The sequence below is a fragment of the Pristis pectinata genome, chromosome 9 (genome assembly GCF_009764475.1).
Source record: "Pristis pectinata isolate sPriPec2 chromosome 9, sPriPec2.1.pri, whole genome shotgun sequence".
NCBI lineage: Eukaryota > Metazoa > Chordata > Chondrichthyes > Rhinopristiformes > Pristidae > Pristis > Pristis pectinata.
Window position 1 is genome coordinate 31,942,863 of NC_067413.1, and position 25,608 is coordinate 31,968,470.

General features: G+C 40.3%; 1 protein-coding gene across 1 annotated transcript in view; it reads right to left on the bottom strand.

Annotated features, from left to right (window-relative positions):
* The window catches only part of mrpl13 (mitochondrial ribosomal protein L13), an 89,782-nt gene that overhangs the window by 15,660 nt on the left and 48,514 nt on the right, over positions 1 to 25,608 (bottom strand). The window contains 1 exon segment of the mRNA XM_052023546.1: positions 17,941 to 18,062. Coding sequence (XP_051879506.1) covers positions 17,941 to 18,062 — 122 coding nt within the window.

The following is a 25,608-nucleotide window of genomic DNA, read 5'->3' on the forward strand; positions in this document are numbered from 1 at the left end:
CTGGAAGGTCTGCAACCCTGGCTGGCTAAAAAAAAACGTTTTTTGCTTAGCAGTAATCTATTAATACAGTATGAAGCTTTTACATGATCATGAGACATATGCTTTAAATCAATGCATTGCATTTGTGGTTACATAAATCTGCAAGCAACAACCCTTGAGCATATCCCTTTAGGAAGACAGTACGATTTCTGTACAATATTAGATGAACATAATTAAGCAGAGAATTATTTTTATACTGTGCACACAAAATTCATAAAGCTGAATTTTCTTTGATGTTGTATGATATAATTGCTGGCAGACTTTGGAAAGCTTAAATAGAGCAGGACATTGATAATGGAAAGGTCTGTCATGAAGAATAGAAGGATGGGGAATCCACATACTGACCCAAAAGAATGTAATGCTTAGGCGGAGGTCAAGACAGTATGGCACAGGATTGCTGAGAGAGCACAGGCCATACTAGGAATTCTTGATATTTTCATGTTAAAGGGTTGGGACAACTGAAAGCTCAGTGAGAATAGGACACAGTGCAGAGTAAGAAGATGTGTGGTAGTTCTCTGAATAATCTACAAATGAGATGGAGATGAAAGCATGGGAGGATAGCCACCTTTTATGTGGTGAAAACACACAGAAGGGATTTGAATGTGAAGGGACTAGGGACAGTTTGTTCAGTGTTGTGGAGGTGGATTCCAGGGCAATACAGAGCAAACCTGTTTAGTCAAGAAGGGTACCAAGGGAGTAGAGTTTGTGGTGTGGTTCAATGACGCTGTCTTCAATCTCACCAAAGCAAAGGTGAACAAGCTGCCGACTCATCCAAGATTGGATGTTGGGCAGGCATTTGTTGGTGGGTTGGAGGGATTGGTCAGAATGATGGATGTCTAAGTGTGAATGCCATGTTGTGCCTGTTTATTTGCACAAATTTGTGTCCTTGGCCAACAGTTATCCCTCAATCAACATGAACAAAATAGGTCATTAGGTCTTCATCACTGGCCGGTTGTGTGTTAATGGGCTAATGTAAAATTACTGACTTTTGAGCATTTGAGTTTGTTAAAGTACTAGATAAATACAAGTTCTCTCTCTCGATGGAGACATGAGGGCTGAAGGGGTTTGCTACACTGGGTTGGCCATTTTGAGTTTTGTGGACTGGTGGGTTTAGAGACCTTTATGATTCCTCTGCACTGTTATTCACCTTTATGTGACCATGTTGATGTGGTGGCAGGTGGGGAAAATGTGTCACGTGTGGCTGTCTAGAAGGGAGACCAAAGAACCAGATATCTCCCAATACCAGAAGGCTGCTCAGAAGTTATGGCAACTGGTGATTTATCTACAAATCTGTTGTGGGAATAAGGACAAAATGCGGCATACCACAGATCAAAGGCCATGGGTAGAAATGAAAGCTGAGCAAAGTTACGTTCCTCAAAGAGGTTCCCCCTCTCTGGTCAGGAGCCCAACCAAGGTCTTTATCCGAGAGTGGGGAAGGAAGGAAAGTCATAGACTGTAGCTGATGTGAGATCCCAAAGAAAAGAAATTTGCTTTTCTTTGTGCTTTTCATGGCCTTGGGATTGGGCAAAGCACTTTCACTCACTGAAGTACGTATCAAGTGGAGTCACTGGTGTATGAGAGGAAACTGTACATATGTGACCTCCTGGCTAGAGCATCCCTTGCCAATGAGGAATTTATGCAAGATACATCATGTCTGATGACTGTGTCCCGATGCTGATTAAAACCACTGCACGTAATTGCGCCAGAGATTTCTTAAGTAGGACTGTCATGTTTTCCAAAGCAACCAAAGCCTCAGCCAGGACTTAAGTTTGCAGTCTTCTATAAAGGGAAAAGAGTGGGTCATATTTGTGTAAAGGAAAACAAATGTCTTAAACGTAATGTGCAATTTGTAATTACCTTTGTAAGGAGAATGCACAGAAAGCTTCATTCTCTGACTAGCTACTTTGTCCACATTTCATAGTAAGAAAATACAATTAGGTATTTTAACCCCATGCCAGGATAAGTGATAAAAGATTAGATCATTTACCAGTTAGTCTTCCCTGAGTGTTGTGAAGAGGGAAGCGGGGTGTGGGACACTTTTAGTTCTTTTCTAAAATGCTGGCAGATTTATCAGCCTGCAAATTACAACCATGTCAACACGCTTGTCATGCCTAGCAACTATTTCAAAAAAAAATTGCCAAGTACTTAAATTAAGTATTTTTCCAAGCAAAGAATGAGTCATAGAGTCGTACAGCACAGAAAAGGGTCCTTAGGTCCACCATGTCCATGCCGACCTTTTTACCCATCTACACCAATCCCATTTGCCCACGTTAAGACTGTATCCTTCTATGCCTTGTTTATTTAAGTGTCTGTCTAAATGCCTCTTAAACATAGTGATTGTATCTGATTCTACCACTTCTTATGGCAGCGAGTTCAGATATCAACCACTCTTATGTAAACAAAAAATCCCCTCAAATTCTCTTTAAAGCTCCTTCCTCTCACCTTAAACCTATGCCCTTGTTTTTTTATTACCTTATCAAGGGAAAGAAAATTACAACTACCTACCCAAAACATGTCTCTTATAATTTTATGTACCACTATTAGGTCACCCTTCAGCCTCCTTCACTCTGGGGAACACAAACCCAGCCTTTCCAATCTCTCCCCAGAACTTCTCCAATCCAGGCAACACAAGTCAGAAGCTGCAGTTCATTCAAATTAAGAACCAAAATGCTGAACCAGTCTTTCAGTTTATTCTTCTAAGGAGACTGTGTGCTGATGACTCCTGTTGACAGCAACACACAATAAGTGGTTGACTTGATCTGTGAAGAGGTTTTCAGGAAGCAGAAAGGAAAGGCAACAAGTTCTGAAAAGCATCTGTGGAGGGAAATGGACAATCAAGATTTCAGGTTAAGACCCTTCATCTGGACTGAAAGACAGAGGGGAGATAGTCCAGATGAAGGGACTCAGCCCAAAACATCGACTGACAATTTCCCTCCACAGATGCTGCCTGACCTGCTGAGTTCATCCAGCAGTTCATTTTTTGTTCCAGATTTCAGCATCTGCAGTCTCTTGTGTCTCCAAGTTCTGAAAAGTTATGTGCTTAATAGAAAATACCATGCAGAGAGGCAATCAATTCCATTACTGAGGACACCTGAAGGTGCAACCACTCCTATTATTCCACTCTACATATCCAAAGATATCCTAAGGTACAGTCCCATTATCCCACTCTGCATATCCTAAGGTATACAAGGATATAACTGAACGCAAATGAACTTTGTCAAGTATCCATTGCAGAAATTGGGTATTGGTATTGGTTTATTATTGTCACTTGTACCGAGGTACAGTGAAAAGCTTGTCTTACAAACCGATCGTACAGGTCAATTCATTACACAGTGCAGTTACATTGAGTTAGTACAAAGTGCGTTCATGTAGTACAGGTAAAAACAGTAAAAGTACAGATTAAATAGTTAAATATAGTTATTTAGTTATGCCATAAACATATTGCTACTAATTTTGAGGATGACCATGAATACTAAAGGCTGTCATTTAATCTTACTGTAACATTAATATCCTTTTCCACAATACTCAAATAAAACAAAGACATCATTCTATAAAAATCTTCAATTTCCATGGTTGTCAATAGAAAATCAGCACCATAACTGTGCACTCCAAATCATCTGACTGACCCTAAATGTCCCCTCAGAGACACACGCCACACACACCTGTTAGTTTTCAATAAAATCCTCCTTCAGATTTATGACACCATTTATCAACATTTCTGACAATGTTTCATTCTACTGCACTCTACTTTGGTGCATGCAGATCCAACCCATCTATTTGTCTGGAATATTTTTAGAATGGAAAGGAATTCCAGTGAACTTTAAATCAGGCCTTTTCTCTTCATGTAATCCATTGCGCACATTTGAGAAATGTATTTTCAAACAGAAAACATCCTTAACAAATCACATCTTGGCACTCCATGTGAGGTCAATAACCCTGTTGGTATTAACACATCTCCCTCTTTAACTACGTGCAGACAGGCAACGGGGTTCTTGATCTTTTATGCCAATTATTAATTCTGACCAGCTGACCAAACAGATTTATTTCTCTTGAGGGCAAGAACAGTCCCAGTTTCTCTTCCATTTCTTTGAATATGTATTTGAATTTCATACATTCAAAGTGGTCCAACATAGTTACCTAGTGCTGAAATGACAAAATATACTCCCACATAGAGGGAAAAGGTAGTCAAATCTGATTGGAATCCAGTCCTTTTTATTTGTTATGAACTACATCTGACTAGCATTGACCTGGAATGCTCCTGCTTATTTGTCTGATTAACATGAAAGGTGCCAAGAAGCTGTTTATTGAGGCTGGGGAGTCTTGAAACAAGTGGCATGGTAATAGGATAAAGAGCTGACCGTTTCCATCTGAGATGAGGAGAAACATCTTAACTCAAGCTTTGTAAATCTTTGGCATTGTTTCCCTCAGAGGATGTATATTTAGGAATTGACATCAAAAAGTCTTGGACATGAAGGAAATTGTGGGATATGGGATCGGTTGCAATGGAGGTTCAGAGGATTTGCCATGATCTTGATGGATGGCAGAGCAAGCTTTTAATATTAAATCAGGTGAAATCATAAGGACACAAGCTAATAAAATACACATTAGGACTGAGGTCAGGAACCAATTTGATGCAATAATGGAGGTGAGGTAGCGTTGGGGAGAACTGCAAGATTTGTTAACATCCTCATATAAAGTGTTAATAATATAGAAAGGTAGCAAGGCATTATCAGAAAAGGAAGTGATCTTAGAAAGAATGATCAATAATATAGTTAGAAATTGGTACTAAAGACGATACTAACATTAGTAACTTTAGAAACTTTTCAAAATTCTTTATGGCAAATGAAATACAGAAAAAAGCAGTATCTTTATAAACACTTACAATTAAGAGAGAGTTCAAAGTCCAAGATGCGCTTATGTATATGGGCTGCATATCTGACATTGATGAGCTGTGAGCACAATTAACTTTGTCGGGTTGACAATAACAGAGACACAGGTAAATGAAGAGGAATGAGTTCTGGATAATCTTGGAAAGGTGATCAGAAAAGATAATGAAGGAAAGGGAGGAGGGGGGAGAGGTAGAATTGATTAAGGAGCACATTGTGCTGCTAGAGAGAGAGGATGTCCTGGGGCACGGTGGGGGGGGGTGGAGGGGGAGGGGGAGAGAGAGAAGGAGGAGGGAGAGAGAGTTACAGAGGCCTGGGTCGTAATCTTCCAAATAAATATAGACTCAAGGGTGATGCCCAACAACTAGAAACTTGTAAATTTTACACCCTTGTTTAATTAAGGGCATAGGGCTAAGCTCAATCACTACAGCGTTTAATATCAGTGTTGGGGAATGTACTAGAAACAATAACCAAGGTCAGAGTTAACAGCAATTTGGACAAGTTTGGATTAATTAAAAAAAGGACAGCAGGGATTTGTTAAAGGAAAATTGTGCCTTAAGTAACTTGGTACAGTTTTTTGATGCAGGAATAGAGGGTCAATAGGGAAAATGCAGTTGACATGATATATACAGACTTCTAAAAGATATTTGATAAAGTGCTACATAATAGGACTGTCATTAATCTTGAAAGCCATGTAATAAAAGGGGACATGACAGTGTGAATAAGAAGAGAAACAAAGGACTGCAGATGCTGGAATCTAGAAGAAAAACACAATGATACTGGAGGAACTCAGCAGGCCAGGCAGCATCCGAGGGGAAAAGCAGGGGGTCAACGTTTCGGGTCAGGACCCTTCTTTAGGACTGAAGATAGGAAAACGGGAAGCCCAATATGTAGGAGGAAAAAGCAGGGCAGTGATAGGTGGGCAAAAGAGGGGAGGCAGTGTGGGCACAAGGTGGTGATAGGAAGATGCAGGTAAGTGATAGTGATAGGCAGGCATGAGGGAGGAGAGGAGAACAGACCCACCAGGGGATAGGTCAAAGGTAAGAAGAGAAAGGAAAAAAAAGGAAGTAAAAAGGGCTAGGAATGGGAAGAAGAGAAGCATGGTGGGGGGTTTTTAGAGCGGAGGGCACAGAGGGAGAACCGGAGAGAGCAACGATGGATAGAGTGAACGTACCGGAGATCCAGGCTGGAGCTGAACTGGGAGGCCTAGAAATAGACCTGGAAGCCACGTAGAACAAGATGGTGGTGTAGAGACAGAGCGAGGAAGGTCACATGGCTGTGGAACAGAGTCTGAGTGAGCATATGGTCGAGGAGCCGGAGAGCAGAGGAGATCACAGGGGTGGAGCAGTGAGAGAGGGACTCATGAAGCTCCTGAAGAGGGGAAAAAAACTTCCCCTCTGTGTGGGAGAATGAGAATAAGAGGAGGAGGGGGATTCACAAACCCCCACCATGCTTCTTCTCTTCTTCCCATTCCTAGCTTCTTCTCTTCTTCCCATTCCTAGCCTCTTCTCTTATACCTTTTATCCCTTTCTCTCCTTATCTCTGACCCATCCCCCGGTGGGTCTGCTCTCCCCACCTCCCCTGCACCTGTCTGTCACTATCTCTTACCTGCATCAACCTATCACCACCTCGCCTCCCCTCTTTTGTTCACCTATCACTGCTCTGCTTTTCTCTCCTACATATTGGGCTTCCCCTTTTCCTATCTTCAGTCCTGAAAATAGGGTCCTGACCTGAAATGTTGACCACCTGCTTTTCTCCACGGATGCTGCCTGGCCTGTTCCTCCAGTATCATACTGTTTTTCATCAGTGTGAATAAGGAATTGGCTAAGTAAAGAAAACAGAGAATAGTCATGAGAGGTAGGCTTTTGGACTAGAGGGAGAGGTACTGTGGTGTTTCCAAACATTTGGTATTAGGACCACTGCTTTTCCAAATATACATTAATGATTTGGATTGGGACATCCAAGGCATAATTTGCAAATGACATAAAACTTGGATGCATATTGAACAGGTGAGGAGCATTGTATTTGGTTCCATGATGGTATAGACAGGCTGGGGAAAGGGCAAATAGGTGGCAGGTGAAATTTAAAGCTGAGGAGGGAAAATTGTTACATTGCACAACATACAATGCTGTAAGGCACAAACCTAAAAGGGGTACAAGAACAGTGGGATCAAAGGATATACATGCACAGTTCATTAAATGTGGCAGGGCAGGTTGGGAAATTGGTTTACAAAGAATCAAGATCCTGAGTTTTATACACAGGTTTACTAGAGCAAGGAAGTCATAATGAAAGGGCTCTTGGTGAAAGTGCACAAGATGATTCTTGCAGTCTGAAGGCCTCACAGCAGAAGCAAATCATTGATGAGAATTGTGTGTACAACTGCACTTCTCTTGAACTTTATTGCTGCTAATCTCCAATTTCCAAAACTGCCGTTACTGTCAAACATCACCTCATTTTTTCTGTTGCTGACTGCCAGCTTTCACACTTGCACTCACTGACCCCTGAACAACATCCAGAAGTGTCAATGTTAAATGCTGTTCTCAGGAACGCAGTGGGCTTGTAAACAAGGTGCCACAATACATAGTGTACCTATGTATTCAACTACCTCAGTAAGCTTCATTTCAGTGGCATGTTTAAACATCACATATGATGGAAGAATCCAGCAAACAGCCAAACACTGCACATCTTTCAAAATTCTCAGAAAATGGCAGTAAACCTAGAAAATAAAATTATGCATCACCCCTGTCAAGCATCTGTAGGACAGACCTGTTTGTAATATCCAATTGTTTAAACAAAAATTTCCTGGTTGCTGTTAGTTAACACCACTGAAAATGCAGAACTTTAAGGGGTGCATCTGTTTGCAACGTAATCTGCAATAGCTGCACTGCAATGAATGATCTACTGTGTGTACGTTGAGCTTCAGGAAGGCCAATAGTATCATCAAGGATGCCTACTATTGTGACCATTCCTTTTTCTCCCTTCTACTTTCTGGGAGAAGATAAAGAAGTTTGAAAGTCCAGACAACCACACTTAAGAACAATTTCTCTCCCTCTGCTGTCAGACTTCTGAATCAATCACCTCTTTCACATTCCTCTTCTTGGTGGTGCTGCCATGTTCTTGGTTATTCTGTTATTGTCACTTTAGCGTTTCTTTTTGTACTACTTCATACTACACTATAATCTTTGCACCATTCTGCTGTTCTGAGCTTGCTGTGTCTATTATTACCACGTATACTATTTATTTTGTGAGCTTCATGTGAACAAGGAATGTCATTGGACGCTGGTGCATATGAGAACAAAATACACTAATCTAATCAAATCTAGCTTTATCACAGAATGTTATCAAGATCCTTGAATGTGGTCAGACCATTCCCCACCTCTGCTCCTCAATCTGCTACCAGACTATTTGAAGCCACTTCTCTGTCAACGAAATGTCACCATAAGGCACAAGAACAGTACAGCATCAAACAAACCATTTGGCCCATGATGTTGTGCTGATCTTGACAAAGACGGTTCTCTTCAGGACAAGTTAAGGGGAGATTTATGGAGATGCTCAAAATTATGGTAGGTTTTGACACGAGCAAATAAAAGCTTCCAATGCCAGTAGGATTGCTAATCACAACTATAAGATAACCAGCAAAGAACCAGAGTAGGAGATTAGATTTTTTTGAAAACTATTTAGGTTACACTCTGGAATGTACAGCTTGAAAAGGGAATAGTAGCAGAGTCAAGGGCAACTCCCAAAAGAGAATTTGATAAATACCCACAATAAACATTTTCAGGACTTTGAAAAAAAAATCACATGGAATGGGGCCAACTGATCTAGTAAATTCTTGTAGGATTCCTTGGTGACTATCTTGTCTTGCCATTATTAGTTATACTCTTCCCATAAGTGGAAACATTCCCTCTACATCTACTCTACCAAAACCTTTGTTACTGTAAAAACCTCTATGCCATACTTCCTTCAATGAAGTTGTGAGTAATAGATGAAGAACCTGCAAAGGGATATAGACAGAGTATAACACATGGAAGTGTGAGGCGCTCCACTTTGGTAGGAAGAGTAGAAAAGCAGTAGGTGCAGCACAAGAGGAATTTGCGTGTCCTTTTATATGAAACTGAAAGTCAATATGCCAGTAATTAGGAAGGAAGATGGAATTTTGGGCCTTATTGCAAGGGCTCTGAAGTATAAAGGTAGGGAAGTCTTGCTACAATTGTACAGGATGCTTGTGAGGCCACACCTAGAGTACTGCACACAGTTTTGGTCTCCTTATTAAAACAGGGATATCCATGTATTGGAGGCAACTCAGGGAAGTTGCATTAGAAGGATCACTAGGATGAAGGGGTGACTTTGCGAGCAAAGGTTGAGGAGGTTAGGCCCATATTCACAAAAGTGATCTTACTGGAATATTGAAGATGCTGAACAGGTTTGATAGGGCAGATGGTGAGAAAATCCTTCCCTTTGTGTGGGCATCTAGAAACAGTAGGTATAGTTTTACAATATGTTGTCCATTTAAGACTTAGAGACAGAAGAATTTCTTCTGAGGGTTGTATGTGGGCAAATGGGATGAGCTTAGATGGGCATCTTGGTTGGCCTGGACCAGTTGGGTCAAAGGGCCTGTTTCTGTGCTGTATTACTCTATGACTAATCATTGGAATTCTCCACCCTACAAAGCTGTGGAAACTGAATCATTCAAGGCTGAGCCAAACAGATTTTTGGTCCACAGAAAGTCAAGAGTTATGGGGAACAGGCAGGAAAGTTGAGCTATGGCCAAGATCTTGTTGAATGTTGCAGTAATTTTGAGGGGCCATAAAGCCTATTCCTGCTCCTTTTTTCTTACACTTTAAAACATCTTGCTATTTGAAAGCACAGTGCAGAAGTGCAAGAAACTTAGTTAAGGCACAATTCACCACTTGGTTAGAGATGATGGATAAAGATCTTGCCAGGATATGTACTGAGACACAAGAGAGACTGCAGATGCTGGGAATCTGGAGCAACACACAAAATGCAGGAAAAACTCAGCGGGTCAGGAACATCTATGGAGGGAAATGGGCAGTCAACATTTCAGGTCGAGGCCCCTCATCAGGACTGGAAAGAGGGGAGATAGCCAGTATAAAAAGGTGGGGGGAAAGAGGGAGGGAGGAGGGTGATAGGTAGACCCAGGTGAGAGGGGGATGATAGGGAGGTGAGGGAGGGGGAGAGTGGGAATGATGCGAGAACAGGAAGGGGATAGGTGGAAGTGACAAAGGGCTGAAGAAGATGGAATCTGATAGGAGAGGACAGGATACGTACTGAGTAAGTCAAGACTTGGGACTTCACCCTGTTTGGAACACATTTCCGCCAATCACAAAGGTGTTCACTCATTACTGGTAATGGCTCACGAGTGAGGCAACAAATCAAAATATGGAAATGTACATGGTATTTACTGCTACCTTATAATGGGCAACTGAGCTTCTGGCAACTCTGGTTTCTACTAAAAGTGACCATTCACAACATATACTTGCCCTCTGGGTCTTGTAGGTGGAGAAAGCAAAAAAAACTTACATTGTGTAGAATGAGAGAGGAGGATTGAGATGGTAATGGTGGTAGACAAAGGAAGTGTAGTCATTGAACTTGTTTTTGTTCATTCGGAAATAGTGATAGATTATGAATGGTTATATTAGTGATATACAAATCTGGGTACTTCCAGCCAATGTTGTACAAATGATGCTAAGTTATTGCATAGGAAAGCATACTCCTTAACTTTTTCATGAACTTAGCAAGCATGCAATAGACACCTTGAAAGGAATGCAATTTAATTTAATATAATATAGTAGTCTGGAAAATAAGTTGGCAGTCACTGATTAAAAGTTCCCAAGACAAAATTACAAGGATAATAGGACACTTAAAGCCTTCTTTTTACTGTAACATAAAATGGTACAATATATAAAACTTTTTTGGAGACTGGTTCACTGTGTTGGCACACAGAAGCTTACAACATATTTCTCGCCAATTGAAATTGTTTAACCGTACGGCTTTTTTTTTAAGAAAATCTTTTAATCTCACTTTGCTACTGTGGAGTTCCAGGGCATGCAAACAATATGCTGACCATCTTCTCCTATTGTTCCTCTTTGATTTATATTTGTCAGCAACTGAACTTACACTCCAAAATCCTGCATATGGGGAGAGGGGGGGATTTACATTTGCAGAGCTTCACTGTGCACCCACTCACCAGCTCCCATATGGACATATATTTATTTGCTCTAGCATTGATTGGCAAAAAGCCATACTAATGTGCAATAAATCCGACTTGTGCAGGACAAGTGGTTGGCTAAGGTAAGGTTTACTTTACCAACACTTTAACTATGAAGCAAAAATTTAGTCTTATCACATTACACATTAACAAACTGAAACAGCACATTGAGGAGATTCAGTATGTCACCAAAGACTTTTACATACTTCTGTAGAGATACGGAGGAGAGCATTCCGACTGGTTGCATCACAGCCTAGTATGGTGTCTCCAATGCACAGGATCGAAAGAGGCTGCAGAGGGTTGTAGACTCAGCCAGGTCCATCATGGGCATAACCCTCCCTGCCTTTGAAGACATCTTCAAGAGGCGGTGCCTCAAGAAGGTGGCATCCATCACTAAGGACCCTCACCATCCAGGACATGCCCTCTTCTCATTACTACCATCAGGGAGGAGGCACAGGAGCCTGAGGACCCACACTCAATGATTCAGAAACAGCTTCTTCCCCTCTGCCATCAGATTTCTGAACAATCCATGAAACCCATGAACACTACCTCGTTATTCCTTCGTTTTTTGCACTATTTAATTTTGTAACTTATGGTAATTTTATAACTTTGCACTGTGCTGTTGCTGCAAAACAACAAATTTCAAGACATACAAGTCGGTGATAATAAACCTGATTCTGAAAACCCTTGTAATACATTTGTATTACTTTAATGCTGTAGCTGTTAGGAATATGGGGTAGTAAAACAGACTTACTGACAATAAATCTTCCAGCAGATTGGTAGTGGAGCCTATGGAGGTCTACAGTATAGAAAGGTTATATTACTTAATTAACTATATCTTTGGTATGCCAGTTTTCACGGTTGATCATGTCTACAATGGAATAAATGGTGCAAAACATTGGATTATCTATTTGATTTTTTCTTCACTCATTGAACAACCTTAAGATTCAAGATTTGAGCTTCCTCCTTTCAAGTAGGTGCAGTCATTTTCAGGGCTACGATCATACATGTTTACACTTTCAAGTCACATAATCTTCCCTGTGATCTGTTAACTCAAATGTTTGTGAAGTGAATGGAGGTTTTCCTTGCTTGTACAAGCAACAAATAGGGGCATCTTCGTCTCAAGAGCAATGTAACATTCTAACCTATAAGAGGAGAATATGGTTGTACTGCAAAACTATATACTATGCAAGGGGATGAAATATGTCATTACAAGAGTAGTGGAATCCTTGAGCATTGTTCAGACTGCACTGTGCAAGAGACTGCAGATGCTGGAATCTGGAGCAAAAATCAAGCTGCTTGAGGAACTCAGTGGGTCAGGCAGCATCTGTGGGTGTGGGGGGGGGGTGGAATGGATAGTTGACGTTTTGGGTAGAAACCCTTCATCAGGACTGAAAGAGTAGAGTGGAAATAGTATTAAAAGGTGAGAGGGAGGGGTAGGGCAAGAGCTGGCATGCGATAGGTGAATCTAGGTGAGGAGGGGTTGATTGGTAGATGGAGTCAGGTGGCAGAGGGAAGGGTGGAGATAGTGACAGAGGCTGGGAGGTGATAGGTGGAGGTGACAAAGAGCTGCAGATGATGGAACCTGATAAGAAAGGAAGGTGAAGATGAACCAAATAAGGGAGGTGGGGAAAGCAGGTGGGAACAGTGGTGGGGGAGGGGACCCAGTGGGGGGAGGGAATGGGTGATGGGCTCGATACTAGCTATCTTCCCTCTACTTTTTCAGTCCAGATGAAAGGTCTCAACCTGAAACATCATTTCCCTCCACAGACGCTGCCTGCTTGTACTGTGCTATGCCTGCTTTAGGGGGCTGGGATTCAGTAGCAGAAAGGTGAACACTCTTGGAATATTATATAAGGCAGGGTGGATGGGAAGGACATATTTCACCTCCCAGAGAGGTCAAGAAGCAGTGGTAGAATGAAGAGGGGGGAGGATGGGCAATACTAATATGGAAGGGGTTAGAAACTTCCTGCTTGGACACGTGGCAAAAGAAGAAACTTTGAAAGGATCTAAAGAGCTCTGGAAGAGTACATGATGTACACTAACCCAGAAGTCAAGGTTGGACATAAGGCTTTCTGAGCCTCAGGGCTAACTGCATCATTTTGAAATGCCGAATTTGGAAGTAGATGAAAAGGCACTAGAGCTAAAACGAATGGTTAGCTTAACAGCAGAAGGACTTCATGATTGTCAAAATAAAGTATAAAACTGGCCGTCAATATGAACCAGTAGCTAAAACACCAAAAGACTCCAAACTTCATGAAAACTACTGCTGACAAGTTTAAAAGTTTCAAAATATGAAAAAGGAAAACTGCAAAGGAATAATATTTACCCTAGCCAAAAATTCAAATCGGACAATAGTGAAGTGGCTGCTTGACGTTCACCTATCTCACTGGGTGTCAGCTGAATCGCTCTCTATTATGCACCTAAACCATTGGCCAACAGTAGCTTGGCTGTTTACATCTCCTCTAATTTTTGTTTTCCCAAACTAAAATTGGTAGAAGTTTACAAGGAACAGTCGATTGGAAATCCACTGCATCCTATTAATTAGTAGGTTAAAATCACCCCTCCCCTAAATTTTCCCAAATGGCTGGAGAAATTTTAAGGGTCTGACAGGTAATACAAATTTGAAATGACAGGAATAGAAACAAAAGGAATCTTTTCCTTTGCTGGAAGCACACAAAATGTGATCATTGGAAAGAAAGTAAACCAAAATTCCCTCCGTGAAAACAAGGGTCCTCTGAGCTGAACAGTAGTTGACAAGTGCCTGGGGTGAGGAGAAGCATCTGTTGCAATGTAGTTTCATTACAGCAGCTGTTCATTATTTCAGCAAGGCAGATCAAAGAGATGAGAATAGAAGCTAAAGAGCAGTTTAGTCCAGGTGAAATGGTACACAGGCTTCCTGAACAATTCAAAGACTGGGAATAGTTCTATACAAAAATACAATGTACTCTAATCAAACATCTGGATGGCCTGTTGCAACCTCTAATCTGACAAAGTTTGTCCTTAATCTTTGCCTTTTAACTTTACATTGTATGGACTAAAACAAGTGTTGTGAGCTCTTTGAAAATTTTAAACAAGGTACCACCATACAGTTCTGAATGGGTTTGCATTGTATTGCTCTTGAACAGGCAGCATTATTCTGTACTACTGAACACCTGGTTTCTTTTCTGAGAAAATAGACAGAAACAGAACAAATTGGAAAAGTGGCATAATTAATCATTTTCATAAATGTGCATTTTGACATGAATCCTAATCTAGAATCTGCAGCAGCTAAACACATATCCAGTGAAGAGATTCAATAAGGACTGGTATTATGTAACTTTGGAAGTAATTAAAATAAAACCATGCAAGATTAACATGCAGAAGGCAGGAAACCAATCCAATGTCTTTTCACCATTCCATACAAGTAATCAAAAAATAAAAAAAACATAGAAGGAATGAGAGTGCAGGAGAGGCAGAGGGCACAAGTGTAAGAGACAGAAAAACACATGGATAAACTGACTGACAGATGCACACACACTCAGGGAGAGAGAGCGACAAACGCAGAAGGGGGTGGGGTGGGGGGGAGAGGGAGAGAGAGAGGGGGGAGAGGGGGGAGGGAGAGAGGGGGAGGGAAAGAAAGAGAGAGTATCAAAGAAGCTCAAGGGAGGTGAATTGAGAGATAAATATCATCCAAACAAATGTGCTTCATTTTTTTCCACTGGCAACAATATTTAAAAATCTTTGAGCAATGCTTCTCCAGCTACTAATAACTACGTTGGTAAAATGGTATGTTATGCTCTGGACCACAAACAAACGAGTATCCCGGGAGGGAACATATACTGTATTCTGTACATCTTCATTGCCTAGACCTATAATTCACACACCATTCACTTCCAGATGTTTCCTTCACTATGCTCAGCATGAAAAGATCTTTTCTGGACTGTCAAAAGCTAAATTCATACAAGTTCCAACGCTTAGAACACCAATAAATGTTAGAGCAAATAAATATTAAAAGTTTCATCAGAAAAATAGTTTCCAGTGCCATTTATGTACAACAAAAGGATTAGAGAACTGAAATAGTCTTCACAACTCACTAAGTGTAGACAAAGCACCATCTACTCCAGCACTGTAGTTCATGTTTGGAAATGTGCACCTTGTTAGTTTGTAGAATTTTATTTTTCTGAACCTGATCCAAGATGAAGTTTCAAACTTTTTCTATTCATTTTTTTCAGCATCTGGGGGTCACTGGCAGGGCCAGTGATTATTATTCATCTCCCTTGAGGTGGTGGTGAGCCATTTTACTGATGCTTTGTAGGCCTTTTGGGGAGGGAGTTACAGGATTAGACCCACAAATGATGAAGGATCTGAAGTATTATTTCCAAGTCAGGATGGTTTGGGACCTGGAGGGGAACCTGAAGGTAGTGGTGTTCCCATGTGCCCAAACTTTGGTGTTGACCATGGGTTGATCCAAGTAGCTTAGGGCTGAAATTATAATACATTTGTAGATGGTACACAATGCACCATACTGTGCCGGGTTTGGAGCGAAGAAAATTAGCTTTATGCAGCAGCAGCACAGTACATTATAAACATGACAAACATAAAGTAACAAACTTAAATTGACATAAATTATACATAACTTACACAACAAAATAAACAATAATGACATGCTGTAAGTTGACGGAGAGGAAAAAAATATAGTCCTAGGTAGTGTTTGGTTTTTCAGGTTGATCCAAGAACCTGATGACAGTGTGGAAGAATGTTTGCAGTGGGCGAATGGGTGTCTATCAAGTGGGCTGCTCTGACCTGGAAGGTGTTGAGCTTCCCTAGTGTTGTTGGAGCTGCCCTCATCTGGGAAAGCGGAAAGTATTTCATCATGCTCCTGACTTGTTGATGGCGAAAAGGCTTTGGGAGCATCAGGAAGTGAATGTCTAGCCACAAGATACCCAGTGTCTGTCCTACTCTAGTGGCCACTAGGATTTATGTGGCTGGTCCAGTTGGGTTCTTGGTTCATAGTGAGGTTTCAGGATCTTGATGGTATAGCAACTGTAACATCTCTGACCGTAAGTCTTTGCAGAGAATTGCAAGTACAGGGAAAAGATCATCGGAGTACCTCTTCCCTCCATCTCGGATATTTACAATACACGATGTACACGCAAGGTTTATAGAATCATAGATGACCCTTCTCATCCCTCCCACGACCTATTTGTCCCACTGCCGTCTGGCAAGTGGTACTGGAGCATCCGGGCCAGAACTACTAGATTGCACAACAGCTTTATCCCCTAGGCTGTCAGGCTCCTGAATGCCCTGGTAGATAAATGCTGCGTCAAAAGCTCTGGTTTGCACAACGGCGTATAAGAACTTTGGCTGCTGCTGAACATGTTTATACAATGAGTACAACACACTGAGCTTGTATTTCTCTTGTCCAACTCGGTTTTGCACTAACTCTGCACTAAATTTGTATTCTGTATATACTGTTTTTTGCACTTTTTTTTTGATTTTTTTGTTTTTTTTTGTTTTTTGTTTGTGTTTATTGTATGTCTCTTGTTCTATGTATGTCCTCTGTTGTGTGAGTCTGGGGGAAATGACATTTCATTTCGCCATGGTTTTTATAGCATGGATGAATGACAATAAAGTAACTTGAACTTGAGCTGTGAAGGTAATGCCATTGATTACCAGGATAAAAGGTTCTCTTGTTAGACATGGTCATTTCCTTGCACTTTTGTGGCACAAGTGTTACTTGCCACATATCAGTCCATGCATGAATGCTGTCTCAGTCTTGTTGCACGCAGGCATGGGCTGCTTCATTTGTCGAGGAATTGAGAATGGAATTGAACTTTGTGCAATCCTCAGCGAAATCCCTACTTCTAACTATATGTTGGAAGGACGGTCACTGACGAAACAGCTGGAGTTGTTCAGGCAATAAGCACTGCCTGATGAACTCCTGCAGTAATGCCTTGGCCTGGGATGACTGACCTCCAACAATCTGAGCCATCTTTCTTCGTGTGAGGTGTGACTCCAACCATTAGGGTTTTCCCATTGATTTCCATTGACTTCAGTTTTACCAGGGCTCCTTGATGCCACACTTGGTCAAATGCTGCCTTGACGTCAAAGGCATTTGCTCTCAACTTACCTTTGAAGTTCAGCTGTTTGGTATATGTTTGAAGCAATACTGTGATAAGGTCTAGAGCCTGCAATATCCTACTGTGCCATTACTTGAGTTAGTCTGATCTGCCGTGGGATAGGATATACTCATGGATTATGGTGGAGGCGTCTGCTATGTCATCTGTAGGGTATGATTGTGCATAGAGCAATATAAAGCTCTGGCTTGATGCATCTATGGACATGCTTTCCCAATTTGGACACCAAAGCCCAGATGTTTCTGAAGAGGAATTTGCAACATTGACTGTGCTGGGAGTGACTTTGCTAGTTTGAATTCAGGGCCTTGGAAGGTGCTGGGTAATCCATCTGATTGTGTTTCAAGAAAACTTATTTGGTACAAGTGCCTTGATAGCCCATTTCAGAGATGAACACAGTGGTGGGTCTGGTGTCACATATAGTCCAGAATAAGCAAGGATGGCAGATTTTCTCCCCTGCAGAACATTAATGAACCAGGTGGGGTTTTAAGACAAGACTGTTTATTAAAAAATTCTAAATTAACTGAATTTGAAATTTGGACTTCAGTGTCCGGATTGTTTGTTCAATACTAGTCACCGTACCCAAAGAAAATAGATTTGCAATAATTTCCTGTGTTGTCTTGTTCAATGATAAATTCAGTCCATTAACTGAAAGGTACAAACTACTTACGGTGTCCATAATCTTGGGAAGGCATTAATCTCCTCTTGAGTGTACTCATTCAATCTTCTGGGAATCTTGCGCGGCTGTGGGAGCTCTTCTACCAAGTTCTTAAGTATTTCATCAGGAATTGTCTAACGAAAGAGAAAAGAAATTGAAAAAGGATTACAATTACAGTTAAGATTTTTCAAAGCTTTTGGAAAGAAAGCAGAAATCATCATTTTCACAAATTCAGTTTTTTGATATGGTGATTTCAAGCTAAGAAAAATTAGGGCATATTAAACTGAAATGTAACTTCATAAAGCCACTTCCTCTTTGAATTGAGAGGACGAGCTGTGAACACCCAATTGTCGCAAGAGTCAAAGAACTGCAACATTAGCTGCAATGCAGGGGAACAAAAACTGCAAGGGCACTTGAACTGTATTTGAACTGTAGTCCAGGCTGAGGCATTTGGATCTGTTGTGGGGGAAAGTTACTTTTGGTTGTTATTTACCAGCTGGATGAAATTTTAAAGAAGGAAGGCTCCTAATAGATGTGCCACTTGAAACTGTGTTGCTTCTTTTACTTAATGACCTAAAACCTTTTTTACTCATCAGTTTTCTTGAGGAGTTAAGCTCCCATTATATGTTGTTTAAATAGACAGGCAAACAATGGACCTAGTACAACAGGGTCAAATGCCAATCAATAAGAATATTTTAAAATATCACATTAATAACTAGCTGTGCTGGTAACTTGTTTGCTGCAGCCTCTGTGTAGATTTGCATCTAACTTTGCTGGTTAAGCTAAGAACTAAGAATTGTAAACTAACTCTCAAAACTCCTGGGTTGATAATTTGCATAACTCTACAGATTCAGGTGTAATTTCGAGTGGGTGGTTAAACATGGATACAATTTATCTTGAAGTTTTTAGAAAAATTCAAAATACATTGCAGATTATTTTCCAAGGCTGAACATGAGAAATAGGAGCAGTAGTCTGCCATCTGGTCCCTTGAGTCTGCTCCACCATTCATCAAGATCATAGCTGATCTTCCACCTCAGCACCATTTTCCTATATTGTCTCCATGTCCCGCGACTCCCTTAATATCCAGAAACCTACTTATCTCTTTTGAATGAACACAACAACTGAACCCTTTGGGGTAGACAATTTTAAAGTTTCACCACCCTCTGAATAAAGAAATTTCTCATCTCAATGCTTAGTCTGTAACTGTGCTCCTGGTCCAAGATTCCTCAGCCTGGGGAAACATCCTCCCTAAATCTGGCCAGTCAAGCCCTTATAAGAATTTTGTGTTTCAATGAGATCTCCTCCCCCTCTTTTAAAGTCGAGACAACATAGTCTCAGTCGAGAAGAGGTCGGGCACTCAGGAAAGACCCTCATACAGGAACTGGTCTGCAGGTAAGTGACCAAGCCCATAAGTGGGTAAAGCAAAAGCAGTGCTACATGAGGTAATGGCAGAAATGTAGCCTGTGTACCTATTGAAGGCACCATCCTTTGTGTGAAGCAACCACCAGCTCGAGGTCACAGCTCATCAATGATAATGGCAGCGTACAGTTGTAATTAAGTTCCATTGGCTGAAAACATCTCTCTACCACTGCCTCTCTTCTGTCCTAGAATTGTGCAACTCAGGATCAGTAAGATAATTCCTTTATGTACAGTTGGTGGCATCTTTGTAGATATGCCAATCAGATATAGCCCTTCTCCATCCATGCCTCTCTGATGTTCCTTGTTTTATGCACTACTGCTACAGCATGGTCTTTGAGAGCTGCTGAGTTCTACTGAAGGGGACCAAGTATCCTACCCACCATGTCTCCTTGCCTAACCACAATACAGTGCAAGTTGAAACAGATAATCAGTTTACACAACATGCAACACACAAATATCCCAATACATTTGAGAGAATTATCAAATAAAAATTTGCTACTGAGCCACAGAGAGAACTCAGAACAGCTGGCTGTGACTGTTGGGAGTTTAACTGAACGTCTTAAAAGAGAGAGTGGGGGAGAAGAGCAAAGAATTTTAGGGAGGGAATTTTCACATCTTAGTATTGGTATTGATTTATTATTGTCACCTGTACCGAAATACAGTGAAAAACCTTTGTTTAGCATGCAATTATGTATGGCTTGATCCAGACAGATCGAGGTAGTAAGAAGAAAACAGAATGCAGAATATCGTGTTGCAGTTGCAGAGAAAGCACAGTGCAGGTAAGCAAAGCGCAAGGGCCACGATGGGTTAGATTGGAGTTCAAGAGTTCATCTTTTAGTGTATGAGAGGTCCGTGCAAGAGTCTGATAACAGCGGGATAGAAGCTGTCCTTGAGTCTGGGAGCTACCTTAGACCCAGGCAGTTGAAGGTACAGCCATCCATGGTTGAGCAATTAAAATCAGGAGAGCATTAAAAATTATTGAAGTAATATCCACTTATACAAGAATATTTTTAAACCTTAGCCAGTGCGTATATGATACCATACAAAACTAATGGGTAATTCAGTAGGAATTCAATGTGGCATTATATACCGGTTACTTTTTTTTGTGAAGTAGCTCACTTAATGGAAACTGTGCCCAAGGCAACTCTGAATGTTTATGAGTTTATTCAAAAATCGGAACTAAAAACATAAAATACTGGAAACACTCAGATCAGGCAGCATCTGTGGAAAGAGGTACAGAGTTAACGTTTCAGGCCAAAGACCCTTTGTCAGAACTGGGGAAGCTGTAATACATTATTCTAAATTCCCCTGTGCAGTTAAAACGAGCAAAATGCTAACATAGGTAACAACAATAAACTCTCATCTAAGAAATCCTGATCTATTAATATAAGAAAATAAAGGGATTTTTCTTTAAATGAAAGGAGCAGGATTCCCAAAGACCGTTGAAAGAAAAAGTCAACTATATCTACAAGGAGATGAATTCAACATATGGAATCTTGGCGAGAGCTTTATTCTTTTTGGCATTTTAGTTAAAAATCAGATTTTCTGCTTTGTATAGGGCAGATCCAGATGCTCAGCCTTCCATAACTCTTCCAGAAGTGCACGGAAAAATATTTACAGAATCCATCTCCATTTCTCTGGCTGATCCTTAGCTTCGAGGATGACTTACTCCCACTCCAGTTCTGAAGGTTCTCCGGGGTTGATGAGGCCAACATGGGACCCATGAACTCTGCTAAAGATGGGGACAGAGGGTGCTTAACAGAGTGGGAATAATCAATCCATATGTTAGCTCTCTCCTATAAATGATCTGATAGAACTTGTTCTGGAGGTCAGGAAACAATTGATTCTTTTATACCACATTACCATTAAGGAGAGTTCTGCCCTAATGAAAGATGTTGACTGTGTGATACCCCAGGCAAAGAAGTGCACAGCCAAACTGATTAAATGGGACAACACAAAATAAAATATAGCCTTTGAGTTGTAAATCAGAACTAGGAAGAAGATTTTCAGAACAGCTGCTACCCATCAAATTCCACACTCCCATTGCTAAACAAGTACTCCCTACCTCTCAAGCTTCAGCAGTTTATATTTCCAAATTTTATGTAGTTCCCTGCCTGTTCCCCCTCTGTACCCAAGCCTTTCTTTCACAGTGTTTTGGTATCTGATAGGGGTTAGAGAAAATCCACATTTAACACCATTATACTTTGCTCAGTCACGGGACCAGTTCACAATTTTAGACATGAATGCTGAATTTCTAGCAGAAGGATTTCTGATGTCTCTGGTATGAACTAACCAAGGGCAAACTTCTTAAACAAAAATCATCCAGATTTTGCAATTTCACGCAAATAGTTATTTGAATGAGCATATCTAATTGAAATCAATCTTGTCAAAACATATGCATATCAGATAGAATTATACTTTGGAAAACTATATCAGTTTTAAAAATTATTTTCCCTTTTCAGTTTACACCTAATTGTTTATGCATCAAAAGTGGCACAAAATCGCCAGATGAAGGAATAGAGAACTGAAATTCCAAGTTGTAAATGATGCAAGTAAGGCTACTCAGTGTGCAGATGAAAGCAAGAAGTTGCAGTGTGTCAAAAATAGATTAAGTGACTGGGCAAGATGGACACTGGCAAACATAGGCCGTGAAAGAAAACTACAGAGCAAAGAAAATTAAATCGGAATGTTTTCCAAATGGTGAGAGACAAAGACCAGTGGGAGGTTTCAAGATGAAGATGGGTAAGCTTTTTTGACAAGTTTTTAAATAGTGTGGAAAAACGACAGGGAAGTGGAACAGAGGTATAGAACAGTGGAGAAAGTTGGAGGAGATAAATGGCCAATTCAGTTCCTATGTTCTAGAAGGCACTAATAATTGATGTGACTCTAGTAGGATGATCAACAACTTTTTCACTAGCCTGAGCCTCTGCCTGGAGGCTGCCACCAATCCAATGGTTCTATAGATCACCACATCTTACAAGTATGCCTGAAAGCTGTTAAAAATTGGAATTGGGCAAATAAGATGTCAATGTGGGATACTTTAAAGTGTCAATCTCTAATTTAATCTTAAATTGACATATCCTAGCATGCCATTAAAATTACAAACAAACAATAAGTCAAATCATTTTTCTGCTTCAGAGGCCAGGTTAGTTATTTATTACAATAGCTTCCACAGATCTGACTTGGAATCATGGGTTAGAGATTTTTTATTTGGCTTTGGATGCAATCAGCAGTCATGGTGCATTACATCCAAAATTGAATTAGTTTTGAAAAGTGTTTCTTTATCTCAATTTTCACCCCAATCTTTTGTATTTTACTGAAATTGAAGACCAAGGAATTGATTGTGGACTTCAGGAAGGGGAAGTCGGGAGAACACACACCGGCCTTCATTGAGGGGGCAGCAGTGGAAAGGGTGAGCAGCTTCAAGTTTCTGGGCGTCAGCATCTCAAAGGACCTATCTTGGGCTCAACACATTGATGCAATCACGAAGAAGGCACACCAGCGGCTTTACTTCATTAGGAGTTTGAGGAAATTTGGTACGTCACCAAAGTCTCTTGCCAATTTCTATAGGTGTACGGTGGAGAGCATTCTGACTGGTTGCACCACTGCCTGGTTTAGAGGCTTCAATGTACAATCAGGATGAATTTTAGAATCCATAAAAAAAAAGATACAATTTAAAAAGGTATTCCTTGATCTTTGACAGTGGTCTTCTGGTGAGATTTGAAAATGGACTCATCAACCATAAAAAGAATTTTAATCAACATCTACCTCCAGTACCTGTAACTAAACTGATTTTAATTGAAAAAGAAAATTCAGAAACATTTGATTGTTGCAGTGAAATACAATAAATTAACAGATTTATATTCAAAAACATTTCAAATATACCTTCATGTATCCTTGCACCCAGAAACCACATCTCAGTTTTTAAAATCTCCAAGGACTGACAGACCAGTGCATTTAGTGGATGCTCATCAAGGACAATATATCAAGTTACGACTGTGGCTTGCTTCCAGTGCATTTTTTTTTAAAGTTACACAAATGATCTATGTTGAACAAAATCTCAGTTTCAAATTCCTCGAGGTTTTGCACCAACTTCTGTTGAATTGCACCAGTTATATTTGTTTTTAAAGTGCGTGCCCCACTGGCCTCTTTGCACATGCCAATGTTTCATGTTTGAGCTAGCTACTAACTAGACAGCAATGTGTTGACAGGCAATTCAATCCCTGCCGAGCCTCATAGCTGTCTCTGCCTGATAGCCACATAGATATAAATCTTCATTTATTTAGCAAAGGATTTTTCTCCAAAAGTGATAGTTGTAAATCCACCCACTTTCCCTCAGAGATGCAGTGTCTTTGAAAGCTTTTTAATTTTTTGGGAAATTTTACTGCAAACTAACAGCTGCTTGTGGACAGGTTTTACATAAGCATTGATTTGAAGGCTATTTCTCCTAAAGAGTACTGCATTTAAGAAATATCTTTTATCTAATTGTTATTATTTCTGCTCACCAATGCAAACAAAAAGATTCACCGCCAGGGGCATCCAAATATGGTTATGAATTACTCTGGACTTGTCCACCAGTCTTGTTACAAATAAGTTAACTGTCAAAGTTGCTCAACCAGGATGCCTAATGATGTTGAGTGGAAAACAGAAAAGGAGCCTGATTAATAGTTAGTGTATAATTGTAATTTTAGGTACTATTAGAACCAGGGATAAGTCAGAAACAAGGTTAATCAATATGTATACACACTGCATTGTCATTACTTGATTTATGAACCCTCATTTGACACACTTTCATGATAACGCCACTAACTTTTTGGAGTACAGGTCTTTGATTTACCAAGCCATTTTTCAAAATAACAAATAGCTTTGCACATAGGAATACACTGTACTAACATGTCCACAATGCATGCTTTTCAATGTATGAAGTTTAGCTCAGTGGAATGTTTTCAGTAACATGTACCTTTTGTAGATGTTGAGGAATAGCTGGATACCCCTTCCAGCATTCTGTCAAGAACTTAACATCATCCAATCAATCAAAGGACAAGGTGCCACAATCAGCCTTTAAATAAAAACATAATCAGGCAAACCCTTAGATGTTATCCAGCCTCACAAATGCAAGATTCAAACTTGCCTGCTTTCCTCAATATGCAACACAACTCACAGGAATGACGCAGTGCCATGGAGAATTTAATTACTGCTCTGTATTTATTCCCTGTTCCTACAAACAAGTGCAAATATAGTTTCATTTAAAAATAAATTGTGTTTTGCAGGGAATGTGCTCCAAAGACCATGGTTCTGGGTGGGGTCTACTCTGGAAACATATTTTCATCTTAATATTGAATTCTCCAACTTTAGATAACTCCCTTTTTCTTTCTGTTTGCTTCAGGCCAGGCCATTTTTGCCTGCCATCCTTCTCTCCCTTTTTCTTTCATGTGTATATTCTGTCTTGCTCGGCATGTCCCAGTAGGACAGACTATACAACAATACACAGACATTAGCAACACATTAGGCAGACAAAAGAGCTCAACTGCCCATTTAATGGCCACATTATTTCATCCTATCACAGATATTCCCTTTGCTCTTCCTCACCTTCTCTGCTTCCTAAATGAACACAGTCTCTCTTTCTCAGTTTTGATGAAGGATCTTCAACCCAAAACATTAATTGTTTCTCTTTTCACCGATGCTGCCTGACCTGCTGAGTTTTTACAGCATTTTCTGTTTTTATTTCAGATTTCCAGCATCTGCAGTATTTTTAAAATTTTAATTTTCATCTCTCCTCTCTCCTTACTAGCAAAACCTTTGCCTTCATTTCTCTCTCTGCGTACCATGTGTGGCTCAGAGATGGCATTCATATTACCAAACCAGAAGATTGTGGGTTTATACCTCAAACCAGAGACCTGAGCACATAATCAATCTAGATGACAATCTAGTGTACTGTTACGGAAGTGCTACCCTATCAGAGGAATCACCTTTGGTATGAGACTTTTAAATGAGGTCCCAATGAGGAAGTGAAGGGTTAAGAATTGCCACCATACCTATAACTGGTAAACAAAATACATATATGTCTATATATATATATATATATATATATATATATATATATATATATATATATATATATATATATATATATATATGCATTTATATTTCTCTAGCAAGGACTAGCAAGCTGCTGACCCACTAGTTAAGTTGGAATGTTAAGTATTGTTTCGGGTAATGGACCATTCCGTTATGTCAGACTGTGGCAATACTGGGTGTAAT